At 50.1% G+C, this 15716-nt stretch overlaps 1 protein-coding gene across 4 annotated transcripts in view; it reads left to right on the top strand.

The window, feature by feature from the left end:
• Positions 1 to 15716, top strand: part of RNF220 (ring finger protein 220) — a 213065-nt gene that overhangs the window by 69880 nt on the left and 127469 nt on the right. For 2 of the 4 annotated variants that reach the window (XM_059853963.1, XM_059853961.1), the window contains exon 2: positions 13917 to 13991. The exons of the other annotated variants lie outside the window; for them this stretch is intronic. In XM_059853963.1, coding sequence (XP_059709946.1) covers positions 13917 to 13991 — 75 coding nt within the window. The remainder of the gene's footprint in view (positions 1 to 13916; positions 13992 to 15716) is intronic. 4 annotated transcript variants of the gene reach the window in all.

The raw sequence follows: 15716 nt of genomic DNA, 5'->3' as shown, positions 1-15716 counted from the left end.
CACAGCAGAACAGGTGACCATCTTCTTGGTTCTTCTGGGCCTGCCTTTATGGCCATCTGGACCATCCTTTTCTGGTGTTTCTGTCAGGGGAGGTGACCACAATCTGTGGGTCCAGCAGGGGTAGCTGAGCCCATACCACCTGTATGCTCTATGCTTTCACCCACCTTCCTCCTTCCTCATGTGTCACATTGCAGAAAGCAGAACTCTTCACTGGCCCTTTCCCAGAGGTGCTTCAGCAAGGATATACCTGGAAGTGTCCTGTGACACCATTGCAACTGTTGAACTTTCTGCTTTGCCAGGACAGTTAGCATCCTTGGGCTTTCTTCACTCTTCTGCAAGCATTTATTTTACCTGCAAGGACAAAATCTGACTGAAACAGGAAAGGAAGCTTAACTGTGTGTCCTTGCAGCCCCAAGGGAGAGGCCTCACGCATCATAGGGCTGCCAGGCACTTGCACACCAATGAGAGACTTCCTCAGCCTGCAGAGCTGGCTGTCTTGTTAAATCTCTGTTCCCATCTGCTTTGCACAGGAGCTTCCACACGGGGAAGAGCCCAGGGCTACATGGGGAAGCTGCAACAGAGGTGGGAGTTCAGCTGAGTCCCTTTGATCTGTAGCCTTGTGCTTCACCAGAAGCCCATCCTGTTCTTGGATTAGGGCTTGTAAAAGGCTTGTGGCTGCTGCTGATGAGTGGAGGGTGAAGGCTCTGAGGTTTTTATTTGCAATTGCTGAAGCAGGCCCTTGTCTGTGTCCATGAGCTACATCAGGGCCACTCATCAGCCTGTCCTGCCTTTGCTTTCTGAACTGGATATCTCCATCCTGCCCAGGCAATGTCCCCTCCCCTCTTTCCCCCAGCTTGGGTTAAATATAGCAGCTAACTTTGGTGGTGATTAGTAATAAAATTTTAACAAGCATCCATATGAACGTCGTTCTGTCACTTTTATGAGGCCATTTACAGCAGGGAGATATAAGAGCACCTTAAATCTCCCCCTAACAGGAGGGGTCATGTCAGAAGGGTGAGAAGCAGAGGGCCCAATGTCCTGTGTCACCTTCATGGTGGCGCTAAAGGTACTCCCTGTCCCCACAATGGCACAGGTGGCTCCCCTTTGTGGAGATGGTTTTGGCTTGACCAATCTCTTTCTGTACCAGTGGGTGGAAAAGCACAGAGATGCTGTAGCCTACTGGTGTTCACAGGCACTGCCCATCTGCAGAGGAGGACAGCAAAGGGATTTTTCTGGAGCTGGGGACAGGCACAGTGGCATAAGGTTAGCTCAGGCCCTGTGGCAGGGCAGAGGCCTCAGTTTTAAGGCATTGCATTAAAAAAAATAAACTCCAGTAGGAAAAAGTGTTCACATCAACAATTTTCCATTCGCCTCCCAAGCAAGCTAACTGCAAAATGTGGAATGAATGGTTCCTGTCTCTTTGCCCAAGCCCAAGTTTGGGGCCTGTCTCTACTCTGACACTGCCCACCTTTTTAAAGAAAGGCTTGTAAAAGCCATACACCCTTCCTTGTTTCCGATCCATTTGGCTGCACACCAAAGGCAGTGTTTGCTCCTGCTTCCAGCAGTGTGGATCTGCCCCGTCCTCGGCCACGTCACAGCCTGCGTAAGCAGGACTGGATTCAGTCCCTGCTCAGCAATATATGTGTGAGCAGCTGAAGGGATTCTTTCCAGGAGAACAGTAGAGGGAATAAGCCTTTGTGTTTCCCATGTACTTAACATACCAGCCCTGCTATTGTCTGTTGGCTTAATCTGTGTCCCTGAAAACTTTCTGCCACGAGTGTTGCTCAGGATGGCAGCTGTATCAGGTTAGGATAGGTCCCAGGTCTGGCCAGGCTCTGGGCAGAGCACCAGGGACAAGCACATTTTCTGAGCAGTGATCCAGCCAGCAAATTCAAGATGTGAGATGGCACAGCTGGTATTTCATGCTGGAAAGCTCCTTCTGCCTCAGGTGGGAGGCAGCAGCAAATTTCTGCACCTGTTGAAATCTCCATGCACCTGGAGGAGGGCAGAGAGGATCCGGGACAGGGAGAGGTACTGTGCCTTCCCCAGGGTCACAGAACCCTTTGAGTGATGGCAAACCTCAAAACAGACCCCTTCTGTCCTGATAGCCATCAAACCACGTGGCTTCACAACTGCTCTTTGACACTTTTCGTGTGGGTGCTCTGCTTCCTGTGCCAGCAGCACCGGGTCAAACACAGCTTCACCAAAAGTTTTAATATTAAGAAAAACACCGAGACTTGTGGTCTGAGTTATGAGTGGAAGTTTAGGTTCGTTCCTTTTTCTAGTTTTGTTTCTTCAAAAAAAAGGAAACACACCTTTGAGTAGTGAAATCAGAAAATAAGGAAGCAAAATATTTCCAAAAGAAGGTCTTGCTTGTTGTGAGCATTGCCTGGTCATTATTATTTTGTAGTGTAAATAGTAATGTCTATACATACACATTAGTTATGTAAAGACACCTGATATACACTACCCAAGCACTAACTGTGCAAGGCAAGTATAAAAACCACCTAGGCAAAGGCAAGGGAGCAGAGCAGGGAGCAGATGCCTTGTTCTGAGTCAAGAGCTGGAGCTACCATTTGCCGATCCTAACCTGCTTCTTTCCAAGGAGGTGAGATAGAGCATCCAGCACTCCAACCTCTTTTTTACATAATGATAAAATTATATTAATTATATCATGGCCAATGATAAAAGTAAGAGGAAAAAGTTGGTGTAGATTATTATGATTTTCTGGTGAGGAGGGCAGAAGTCAATAGGTGGCTAAATGAGAGTATTGTTTTTCTCAGAAAAGGTGAGTTTTCAATGTTCAAAAATTTCGTTGTGGAGATTTATAGGAAACAGTGGCCCTCTGGTTTTGACTTAGTGGGAAAGTGATTCCTCTCTGGTGCTGTTTCCTATGAAAAGCAAGGCTTTGTGAGCCAGCAGCCCAAGCAGATAGCATCTTCCTGTACAGACTCTCCCTGTGTTGCTTGCAGGCCACGGTGTGAAGCAGGGATAAGAGCACAAGACAGCTGCTGGCAGCTTTTGGGTGAGAGGAGGCAGTGGCTGCTGCCAAACCAAGATGATGTTGGCACTGCCTGTGCTTGGCAGCAGCAGGATGACCCCATGTCTTGCTCCCACACCGCTCTGTTGAGTTTCACTTGGAGCCCAGGCTCCCTCTAGGCTGGTATTTGGGTGTTTTTCCTGATTGCTTCCTTGGGTCAGATGAGACATGTGTATCCCTGGGAGAGGAAGGACCTAATGCTCCCTCTGTGCATCACTTCACATTGCTAGTGAGAGAGCCTTGGTACCCCAGATGAGGTTAGTGAGCCGGGATGTCCCGCACATCCTTGGTGCTGTAAATTACATTCTCCATCCTCTGCACACCCACGCATGTGCCACACGTTCACTGTGCATGTCAGTGCAGTCATTGATAAAGACTGGAATCCCGGGATCACCACAGCGACCTGTTTTCAGGGGCAAGTTGCCTGAGCTTGGCAGAAGAAGGTACCTCAAGGCCCCTAGTAGATTCAGGGAGGCAGGAGATGATGCTGAGGGAAAGCGAGCCTGTGGATGGTGGGATGCAGGGGTAGCCTTGCTCCATGGGGTTAGAACCTACTCCAGCAGGAGGTCAAAAAGGCAAAGTTTCTTGGGAGGTGAATTATCAGTGGGAGCAATATCGTCAGGTCAAGCACATCGGTGCTGGGGTAATACAGTTAAGGTGCAGAGCCTTGGAGGGAGCCCGGCCGAGGAGTGCAGCATTAAAGCAATGAGCCCAGCTTAATCTGCCCCAAGTGAGGGCAGTGGGGTCTTTAATATTGTGTCAGGCTCGCAGGCCCTTGTTGGCGGGTTATTCTTCACAGCAGCTAATGCCACTGGGCTAACTGAATTAGCCCCTCCTTCCGCGGGGTGAGCGTGGGGTTGCCGGGAGGGCGATCGTGCCTCGCAGCTGCAGGGAGAGCAAGTGATGGCCTGGAAATTCAATCAGGTGAGGAGCCATTGCTATCCCCGAAGGACAGGGAGCAGCCCGACTGGGGAGGAGAGCCCGGGCGGGAATGCCAGTGACCGGCTCCATGCGGTCCCTGGGCAGGGCGGTCCCTCCAGGGATTGCTCCCTGCTCTGGATGGTATGGAGTGCTGTCCTGCAGTTTGCTGCTCTGCATCCATCAACCTTCTGGGGGTGCCTCGGTGGAGAGCTCATCCATATCTCTGTGCTCATTTCCAACTTGTTCATGGCTAGGGGCCATATTCCCTTGCACATCCATAGGGAAGCATGGCACAGGGATGTGCTGGGTGGGACATGCAGTGTGTCTCTATCCAATATGGGCATCCCTCATATCCATGCTCCAGCAAATTCGAAACATTTCTGTTTGACTGGAAGTAAGGGTTTACCAGATGGCCTGGCCCAAGGAACTGACAAGTGGGCCTTCTTTCTGGCTTTGCTGTTGGGATGAGGTGCTCCCCATACAAGCCTCAATGGGTGATTACATTATTCTCTTTGTAAAGCCCTGAGGGAAGTGCACCTAAGGAGAACAGCTAAGGGCCTGGGTACAGGAGTGGCCTATCTGGAGTCCCCCACCAGGACTAATTTTCTGTCCTTAACAAATAGAAGGAAAAAAGAAACTGAACCTTGTACCTTGTAGGCTTTTGCTTGTTGTCCTCCAAACCCGTCACTGCTTTTTTCTCTCCCTGTCCCAGCAATGGCTTTCTTCTTCACATGTAATTACAAGCGCACTCCTGGCGAACCCTGCAGCACACCCTGAGTGGGTGATGGTGGCCCTGTCCAGCACTGCCTGGATGGTGCTGAGCTCACCTGTGCGTCTAGGGTCCAGGACAGCTTGCACCCAGGTGGTGGCACTTTGTCAGCCCCAAAGGCAGGAGTGACTGGCAGAGGCCACAGAGAATGCTGTGGTCTCAGGGACGGGAACAGCAGAGCCATGGCAGAACGTTGGTCCCTTCCCATAGGACACAGTGTCTCGCCCTACCACACCAACCCTTTCTGCACTGAAGCCCCATCCCTTTGCCCCTGCCACCAAGGCAGACGGAGTCTCCTTTGCTTTCCCAAATGCCCCTTTGATTTTCAAACCTGCCCCATCTCTCTCTATCCCCCCTTCCCTCACATTATTATAAATGGAGGCTTTGGCTGCCTTTAAATAGTCATATCTCTCAGACAAGCTCATGTCAGCCATAAATTTTACAGTAATGATGATTTTCTAAGTGGGTTGACTGGAGCTATTTCCGCTTCAGCCTCAAGTTACTGCACATGTCCCCCCCAGGGTCTGGCAGCCTCATTTGTTGTCCCCCTAATTGTCATTTCCCCCATTGTCACTTGGGCAAAAGCTGGAAGGAAAACTGACTGGTGCTGGCCCTGGCCTTCTTGGTTTTCCCACCTGGGAGGGGGTTTTGGAGGAGGGGAGGGAGCTGCAGGGGTGAGACAGCACTGGCTGCCTCTAACACAGGCAGGGGGAATGGCTGCGGAATCCCAGCATATGGTTGCCCTTACTTCTCGCTGCTCTCCCCCAGCCAAGTGAAACCAGCCTGACGTGTGAAAGCTGTAATTGCAGGTAATCCCCCTGCACTGTGCATGGTTTGAATTTGGCAGAGAAGGAATGTGGAAGGGAGAAGGGGAATTACTGCCTGAACCTGCTTCAGGGCCAACATCTGCCCGAGTCATCAGTGCACATCTGGCTGCAGCAGCCTGTGCAGCAGCCCAGCCAGTCACTTTTTAGCCCGTTGGGTCTGTCTCAAGCTCCCACTTAAGGGCAGGATACGGACACAGTATCCTGGGAACCTTAGATTGTTGGAGGAATACTCCCTTCATCTGCTGTTGCTGCTGATGTTGAGTAGTCACTCTCAGTTAGTGACTTAGTTTTTCTATTTATAAAATAGATTTATGCTGTCTGAAGTGCCATACTCAAGGGAAGCCATCTCTAGCTCTTCTGGAAAGAGTGCCTGTCCCACACTCTTCCAGGTTGCCTAAGGCTGGCCTGGCTTGACAACACCCTCAAAGTGTTGGAGTGTTGTTGTTGGAGCAAAGGAAGAGATTCCTGCCTCCACATACACCTGAGATCAATGAGATGGGGGTCCCTGCTTACTTTCTGTTTCTCTTGAGCATGATCCCAAGAGACAGTAAGGTTTCTGAAGCATATCTGCCTTGTAGAATCTTGCCTTTGAGAAGGAAGAAGCACAGCAGGATGGGCAAAGTAGGACTCAAATGTTGTCAGTACCAGAGGGTCTTTGTTGTCTCCAGGTGCCCTGGACCCCAGTGATCTGTTTACATTGGATAAGGATGGAAAGCCTCCATCACACTTCCAAGATGTACTCTTGGTAATTCCTTGCATTTTTTGGCTGTGGCTGGCAAGCTTGTCCTGCGCTCTAGGAAGGTTGCTGGGACCAAGGAGGAAGCAAAAACTTGGGGGACATGGAATGGCTCAGGGCACAGACAGAGGCTGAGGTCTTGGTGAGGGGAAGCTATTTTATCCAATGCCTGTTTTCTGTGGCTGGGCTTGATCTGATCTCCGGTGAGAGGGAGGTTAGAGCGACAGGCAAGCAGCTGAAGATCCACCCATGGTTGTTCTCTGGGTGAGGGCTGGCCCTGGAGAGCACTCTGACTGTCTCATCCTGATTGTCTCAAGTCTGCTCTGTTTCCTTGACAGAAAAGACTTGCTGAACTTTCTCATCCCAACCCTTCATCTCTGACGTTTTGTTGGGAATGTGTTGCCAGGGAGTAAATCCTTGCTGCCGGTAAGCCACAATGCACTGGGGGGCTTTCAGCAGCAGGTGTGTGTTGTGCACCTCCTCACAAATACAGCTGAGCACCCTCCCTCATAAGGAACCTTCTTGGGACTGACCCAGAAGCGAAAGCACCTTTTGTTCAGTTGCTTACACCCCTCCCTGCTCTCCTAGCCCTCAGGAAAGCAGCCTGACCTCGTTCAGTGAGACAGCAAACACAACCTCCTCCCAGGCAGGCACAGATTCCCAGATAACCCCCGGCTTTCTGGGGGCAGTGCAGGCTTCAGAAGCATTGTCTCTTTGGAAATTAATTTTCCTGTCGATTTCCTTATTTCTCTTAATTGATGAGGGGCAAGTCTTAGGCATGTTGCCAGCGGCACCAGCCACAGCCTCCTGTAGGTATCAGTAGAGCCAAAAGCACTAGCGCCGAGGGTTGGGGAGTGTAATGAACTCTCAGAGGACTCGTTGCAGCTCAGCCCATGCTCTAGATTAGCTGAGGAATCATCTGGCCCAGCTATTAACTGTCCCATTTAACATCATAAATTATTAACCTAATTTTGAGGAGGGTTGGTGACGGATCACGCTGATTTTGTCTGCTTTTCTGCAGCCTCTCGCACAGCCTGCTGGTGTAGAGTAAGCCACGGGCAGGGCCTGAGGGTCTGTGCCTCCAGAGAAGGGGAGAGACAGGGCAGCACAGTCAGGAGGCTGCAGAAGAACAGCTCTAGCTCTTCTTCCAGAGCTCAGGGAGAATCTTGAGCAGGGGGAATCCCCCACCATGTAAGAGCTGCCCTGGGGAGGAGCAAAGCCACCTACTCCTCAACACATCTGCACTCATGTGAGGCACATCTGCACCCTGTGCATGGGTGTCCAGGACCTTTACCCCTTGCTGGGTACTAGTGTGTGCTGGCCACTCTCAGTGGAAGTCCTTCCCAGAGACATTTTTTAGCTAGCTTAAGCTCTTTAGTTCACATGGCAAAGTCCTGGAGTCGGGAGTTTTTCTTCCTATGCTTGTTGTAGACTAGAACTTGTTTGAAAAGTTTCCTTCCTGGGAAAAGTTTTAAATGAAATTGTAGGGGAAAGTGGATTCTTTGCTATGAAAGTTTTAAACCTTTCAGAAGGTTTTTTAAAGCCAATTGAAGTGTAATGAAAATTTAAGGGATACCATCCTTTACCTTTAAGGGAGACTGTACCTTTGTCTTTCTTTGAAAAGAGAGATGTGTGCAGGAGGAAGAGGCTAAGAATTGCACTCAAACCAGCATTTCTTTTAATTTAGTGGAAAAATTTTGAAATCATTTGGTCTGCTGAAAAAACCATACAAACCTGAAGGAGAGCAAGCTCTGAAATCCTTGTAAAATGCCTCTTTCATTCTGGCATCACCAAAAGGACTTTTTGTTTTCCCACAAGCAGCTGTGCTGCTTGGTGCTGCCTTTCTGTGGTGTGCAAGCACATGGCCCTGGGCTGGCCTTGTGTGTGTCCCCAGGCTCTGTCCTACAGAGGGGTGGGGGGTGGCATTTGTAAGTCAGCATTGCCCCAGTCCCACCCCTCTTCAAGGCTGCACAAGATTCAGTGGCTGTAGGACCAAGCATCACTGCCATACATCTCCGCACATGGATGTGCTTGGGGGTCAGGATTAGCAGGCTGAATTGACATTAAAGCACACCCCAAAAAAATCCCAAACAAAAGCACAAAGAAGTGCTTTTGGTTATGGTGAGAACATGGAAAAAAGTCTGTATTAAATTCACAAGAGCCTGTACCAGTAACCTGCTCATCTCTCAGTACCCACCTACTAACCACAATCCCCTGTGGCTCATCGTGTGCTTCCTGCCACTCTTTCCCTTTAACAGAGAAACAGGGAGTCCTGAATTTGCAGACTCACAGCATTGTTGCTCTCATACTCCCTGTGCTTGATGTCAGGCTTTACACATGTAGAATAGAGGAGGAAATCTCCTTTGCCAGCGGCCCGAACCTCGTGCACGTGCAGTACAGACCCACACAGGACTGATGGCCAGCACACGGATATAAAATACAGTGCCCTGCCATAAAACATGCACTGCTAGTCTATATATTTTGCAATCCCTTTAAAGATTTTTTTTCTTTAAACCCCTCACCCTAGCTCCCTCCCCATTCTCCCCCCCAAAAAATTATTATAAAGAATTATTGCCATTAGTACGTCTTTCCCAGTGAAAGGAGAAAATCGCCTCATTCATAATTTATACCCTCAATTACTATTAATAAAGAAATATTTCAGCAGAAAATCGCCTGGGAAAATTACACGTAACATTGCATTAACATTCTATTTGAACATTTTCATCACATTTGTTATAGAGTTAATAAGAGGGATATGCTCCCCTGACTTCTTCGTGAAATTATGGGCTGCCTATGATAGTTTAATCTTTTAGACTTTATATAATATATTCACTTTACTAATTGAGCTATCCAAGGAGCAGTTAGGGATGTTCTTAAACGTAGAAGACAAAGTAATCAGGGCCGTGACTTCCTGACAAGAAGATCTCCTTCCGGAGATGAGGATCTGCATGTGTGAGGGGCACAGACGTAAGTGTTTGTGTGCAGATGTGCCATTCCATTACCCCTTCCCTTAAAGTCCTGCCTGTATTTGGAAGTGAACATGAATGAATGGTGGGGGTGATTTTCTGACTTTTGAAATATTCCCCAAAACTTCCATTTGTATTTCAGAGTGAAAGGGGGTCTGGTGAACTTGGGCAAATAAAGTATTATTTTGGGAAATGGCCAGCATGGGGAGCTTCTCAGGAGCAGCACTTCATGCAGACAAGCCTTTATGCTCAAATTCACCCCAACCCACAGTCATGCACAGATGGTCTCCAAAACTCAGGATAGGGAGGTAGGCTGGAGTGTACAACCCCTCTTCTGCTTCATTTCACATCCACGGGGATCTCCCATCCCCTCTGCATCCATTGAGACCAGGCACGGACATGGAGAGGTGACAGGACTGAAGGTGGCACACTGGCTCCTAGGTGAGAGTTTTCAGTCACCCCTGAAACCACTCTTGTGACTCCCAACCTCTCCAAACTTGTGGCTAATGCTGCTAGCAAGCCAGAGATTTAATGAAAACCTTTCATGTGTTGGGATTCATTAGCTGGAACTCATTAAAGAGCAAATAAGAGCCTGGATGTTGCCAACTGAGTCCTGCCAAAAGGAGCTCCTGCAGGTGAGGCAGCCTGGGATGGCAGGAGACCCCCTTACTGGAGGGCAGGCAGGTGAGGTCCCATCACTCTGCAGCAGAGCAATGCCGGTGCATACCACAAAGAGATGGGAATCAGTGTAGGAAGTATGCAAGAGGGGTTTGGCAGTAAGCACCCCTCCTCCAGCTCCCCAGGGTTAGTCTGTTCACAAAGCCTTCAAGCCATCACATCTATCCAGGCTCAGCCGTTCAGACTCCTGGAATGACACACAATTCTGTCATCAAGAAGAGAAGCTAAGCTCCTGCCAGCCTTGCCTTCCCAGCCCTTGTGAGACCATCAGGAAGAGGGGGATGGATGACTGACAGCAAGAAAAAAAGTGACTGCAATGTAAGGCATGGAGAGCAGAGCATCCATGCATGGCCACTCTAGTGCTTTCATGGTGGAGCATGGCTGTTCCCAGCTGGCTTCACATGGAATGTACTGCCCTCTCACTGCTGAGCTTGCAAACAATGTTTTCCTGGGGGTGGTTTGCCACCAGCCAGCACCGATGGAGGCTGTAGCCACTTGGACCACCACAGAACTATGCTGGACAAGCAGCAGCCCATGCAAGCCCACATCTCCTCATTGCTTCCCAGATGGGCAGGGGGCCGCAGAGCTGCCATGTGTGCTAGTACTTGGAGAGTGCAGGGAGTTGGGCATCTTTCCAGGGACCACAAGGGCAGCCTAAGAACAGCGGAGGCCAAGGAAGGTGAGGCTTGAACTGTCCACCCCAGAGATGGCCACTGCCTGGCCCTGGGCAGGATGGACTGTGCTGTAAACAGGACAAGGCTTGTAAACAGGGCTCCAGCTGGGACAAATTTAGCCCTTTGGGGCTGCAGCCCTGGCGCGGCAGGACACAGTGTCAGGGTATTGTCGAGTGGAGAGAGGGAGAAAGAAGCTGAATAAACAAACACAGCTTGTCCCTTTTTCTTTTTTCTTTTCTGTTTTTTTTTTTTTGTTGTTGTTGTTTGTTTGTTTTTTGTGGTTTTTTTTTTTTTGTCCCAGCCGGACAATTGTTGTTTCAGCCGGACAATTGCCCTGCAGATTGAGGGAACAGGCTGGAGTTCAAGTGAATTTGGCTTCCAGTGCCTTCCTTTTCACATTGTGTTTTCTCATCAGAATGTATCCTGGCATGTATGGGGAGAGTGTCCATACCTGTGTATATGGATAATTCCATGGATGCTCTGTTCACATCTTTGGGCTGGTCCACAGGGATAGGGGCTGCTTTGTATCCCAGGTGAGGCTGAGCAAGTTGGCATTGTCTATCATGCAGGACTTGGCTGTCTCCTTATGCAGCAGAGTAACACTTGTGAGTGTCCAGCAGCACACGTGCACGGTGATCTGTGTTCCACATGCATCTGTATGTGCCTCCAGGGGTAGAGCAGCTCTGGAGGTGTCCCTCCACATCAGAAGGACACTGTAGAATTGAAAGTCTTTGCAGAACTTTAGAAACAGAGATCAGGACTTGAGTTCCTTTTCTCTTTTTCTGTTGATGGGTTTGGACAAGTCACATTCCCTTGACAAAATCATCTGTGGTCTCTGGAGCAAAAGGCATGGATCATTTCTTCCAGTCCTGCTCGGTGAGGATCCAAGTCTTTTTCTAAAAGCCGTGTTTGGACGCAGCCTAATTTTCACATCTTAATTTTATTTTTCTCACATCTTTCTCTGACACACACATACACACGCATGCTTCTATTGGAAAAACGATTTTAATACCCATGGCACATTGTCCTGGTGTGATATAAAATCCAATGACATGTGGCATTTGGAAAAGGTCACTTCCCCCATCAGGATTCATTATCCTACCTCATCCTGGGAAGCCATGGGGTTGCCCCCTCCTCTGCAGACCCCTTGCCCCCTCCCTGGTTACAGGACTCAAGCAGGGAGAGGGGATGAGGCATTGGGTGGCCATGCCATGGACCTTGCCAGTGTCAGGCAGTTTCTGCAGCACAGGCCCTTGTTTCTTGTTTGATGCCCCTGCACCTCCTAATGCCTTAATCTTCCTCCTGCCACACAGCAAGAGACTTACAGGAATGTGTTGCTGGAAAAGCTCTGAGGGGTGCATGGCACTGGGTTTGGCTTTTGCTTGCCTTCCCCTGCTCACTGCTCCCTATTTGTTCCCTGTCGAGTCAAGGCTGGCACTTGTGGAGCCTTTGCTCTGCTTGGTTTCATAAGGGAAACACTCCCCTTCCCTGTTTCACTTGTCCAAATTTTTGGCTGGGTTGGCTGGGAAGTGCCTGTGCATGCCGGTGCTCGCTGCCACCTAGGCAGAACTGAGAAGAGAAACTGGAGAACACATGGAAAGCCCAGCTCCTCACCAGCTTCCCCACCAAGCATGGGGATGCTCACAGCAGGGCAGGAGTGACAAGCTCTCCTGGTATTCTTGCATGTTTTTGCCTTTCCTTGGACTTATTTCTGCTCAGTCTTTCCCAGAACCACTTTTGTCCAAACTTTTTCCAGCCAAAGCTGGAGCTATTCCCTGGAGGGCAGAAGGGTGCAGCTCAAGCTTGCTGTGGAGGTTGTCTAGGGGTTCTTGGGGGATGCAGTCCCTTGCAGAGCTGAGCATGGACTGCTCCCCATGGGCTGTTCCATAGGAAGGGAACTTCTTGGGAAGGGAGCCAGGACTTTTCCACTTCACTAACTACCTTGGGGTACCTTGGCCAAGTCATAACGCTGTTCCCCAGCTAGAAGGGAGGGGAGAGGTGAGGGTGGGTGCACTGAGCATGCAATGGGCTCCAGGCTTAGTGGGAAGGGCAGGAGGAGGGAAGCAGGAACAGTTTTTACTGGGAGCAGAAGGATTATATTTGTAGCAGGGAGTGGGGTTTAATGCTTGATGAAGATGGCTTCTCAGAGTGCTGAGGGTGATGGTGACTGAAGCCCCTTCCTACCATATAAACACCAATGAGTTATGGGTACCCCAGCCTCTAATTACGCAGTCAGTCCCAAATAGGCTGTGTCTAACGAGGCTGACAGACTAATATCTCAAGAGCCCTTAATGTGTTATCATCTCTTTCTGTATGACCTCATATTTATAACTGCTCTGGTGGGAGGTTGAGAAATGTCCTTCTCTTCCCCAAGCCCCCTCCCCAACTTCCCCCCCCCCCCCCCCCAGAACAGAAGCTCTTCAGCCTCATCTGTTAGGATCAGGAGGAGAGAGGCGACTTCTTTCCATCCATCATCAGAGGAGTTCACGCTATTAGATGATTAAAGACATTTTTTATAATATTTGGAAGAGGCTTTGAAATGTCTCTCAAACAGTGTGATTAATGCCTGCTTAACCCTTGCCTGGCTGGGATGGCATGGTGGGGAGGCAGGTGTATCCCAGGGCAGGACTCCCTGGGCATGTCAGCGGTCACCCAGCCGTTGGGCACCCCAGGCCCTGACAAGGTGTGATTCATGAGTGTGGGGCACCTGCAGGAAGCTCTGGCCTCCAGGCAGTTCCTAATGCACCCGGGGACTTTGTGGTTTCTGAGGCTCCAACGGTTGGGGCAGAAGGAAGCCCTGTCTGCCCCCTCTCCAGCACTTCCACAAGAGGCCCTCGGCCTGTGCCAGTCCAAGTTTGCAAGATGAACCATTCCACACCGATGCCGTGGGTTCCAAGGAAGGGCAAGGAGAGGGGGTGAGCAGCCCATGCCCATTCCCAGCTGGCCTGAGCTGGTGGAGTGCTTGCTTTCCTAACTTCCTGTTCTTTTTACTCTGTTGCTCCACATGAAGTGTCTCACAAAAAAAGATGAACTCTCTCTTAGATGCTCCAGTAGGATCCACCTTTAGGGTGTTACAACCTTGCTCCAAGGTTGCCATAAAGACCCATGGGGCCGGTGGACACATTCACACTGAAATTGGTGTCAGCATTGTCTCGTACCTGCCGAAGGCCAAATTACTGGTGTTCCCTGATGTTAGTTCCCTTGGGGGAGTGGAGATTTGGCCTCAGATGGGGGAAGTATGCCCACCTCCTTTGATCATAGGCACAATGTTTCATAATCTCAATTTCTTGTCAATTGATTGCCAGATAGAAGCGACAACCAAAGAGGGCCCCAGGCGTCTGCAACTGCCACTCATCGTATGATTTTAACTCTCCCCCTCTGTAAGTTTGCATTATTTTCTTCTTGTTGTTGTTGTTATCTAAAGAAATCTCCTCTCTCTCCCCCTCCAAAAAGCCTCCTAAAAATTTGAAACTTTTGTTGATTTGGTGTTCAGTGTATAAATAGCTAAGAGGGGTTAATGCATGATTAAGAGGTGTTTTATTAAAATGGTTACTCTGTCATTATAGAGTCAAAAGGATCAATAGATTTCTTATAATCATGGCTTAAAATCATCTTTAACACCAGTGCTTATGGGCTTAAAACCTGGGACAGGGCATTTAGAGGACCTGGAGGGGAGTGGGGGGGGCAGGGTCTCCTGTTAACTCCTTCCAGCTCTTTGGTCACCTGAAGTGTGGCTGTTCAGATGGAGAAAAGTCAACACGGGGCTGCACGTTCTGTTACAGTTACCATCTACCTTATTATTGATGGGTATTAAATTTGTCACACCTGAGTGACAGAAAAGGGAAATGGAAAGCAGGAGAAGCTGGGGATGCAGCTGGATAAATGCTCTTTGTCACAACAGTCAGCAGCACCTGAGTGGAGCAAGGCTGGGGCACAGCCAGGCTGTCTCTGATCCATTAGGTACCTCTGCAAAGCAGCAAACGTTGGCCAAGCATTGCCCATCACAGCCTGGCTCTCTCTGAGTTGCACTGCCTTTACACCAGGGTGAGGTGGGGGGGCTTCCTGCCTTGCACAGAGGTGAAGTCATGTGCCTGGTGTGAGGCAGTGTGGCAGTTGCCAGGGAGGACTTGCCCAATGCCACCTGAGCCACCTCAGCTCCTGGGGCTGCTTTTCCAGCAGCTGGGTGATGGTGGGTCTGGTTGGCCCAACCCTTTGGGATGTCTGTTCCAAGCTGCTGTTTGGTAACTCCAGGAACACCGTGACAAATCCCAGAGATGCTGAGCTGCTGACCCCCAGCACAAGGTCTCTGCAGGAGGAGGTGCTGTTTAGACAGGCTGACACAGGGGCATCTGAACCAGCCCAGGCAGGGGGAGTGCAGTGCTCCTCTGCCCCCTCACCGCCCCACACAGCCTCCTCTCCTCCAGCAGAGGGGAGACCCAGAGGTCGTGCAGGGGGTCTGTGGTGCAGCCTGGACAGCAATGCAGAGTACTGCAAGAGCAACTGGCGCTGTTTCCTGAGTGATTCCTGAGTGTTTCCTGACTGATTTTGGCAGCCTTAGCTGTGGATGTTGGCTAAACCACTCATGCAATGGAGACCTAGACCTGCTGTCTAGTGAGCAGAGCAGATGTTGGTGTGCTGGGACCAGTCCTGGTGGCCTGAAACCTCTCCCCATGCCTCCATTTCTCCCTCCCAAGTGCATCTGTGGCACTTCTGTGCAGCCCCTGGTGCTACAAGCCTGTCCAAGGTTGGAAACTCTCATTCAGAGGCTAGTGGGATCTGGTGCTCTCTGATGATTTGGCCATGCAGAGTGACTCTGCTGCAGTCCCTCTTGCTCACTCCCTTGCCATGCATGAGGGCTCAGCCCCACTCCCACCAGCTCTGCTCCCTACCCAGCCCCACAGCCCAGGCCCGCCAGCTGGATTCAAACCAGTCAAGGTGACATAAAGGCAAGGTCATCCTGTTACTTTCCCTTTATCTTCCCTGCCTCTCCTGCACTCAGCTGCTTCAGGCTGGCTTGAACAACTCCTGCCTCACAAGAAATCCCAAGTTTACCCCATCCAGCTGGCAGGTGTGTACCTGGCACAGGGATCTCAGCCTGCTGGAGG

This window comes from Haemorhous mexicanus, chromosome 9 (assembly GCF_027477595.1).
Source record: "Haemorhous mexicanus isolate bHaeMex1 chromosome 9, bHaeMex1.pri, whole genome shotgun sequence".
Taxonomy (NCBI): Eukaryota; Metazoa; Chordata; class Aves; order Passeriformes; family Fringillidae; genus Haemorhous; species Haemorhous mexicanus.
The sequence above is the reverse complement of the archived record's forward strand: the minus strand, read 5'-3'. Positions and strand labels throughout refer to the sequence as shown.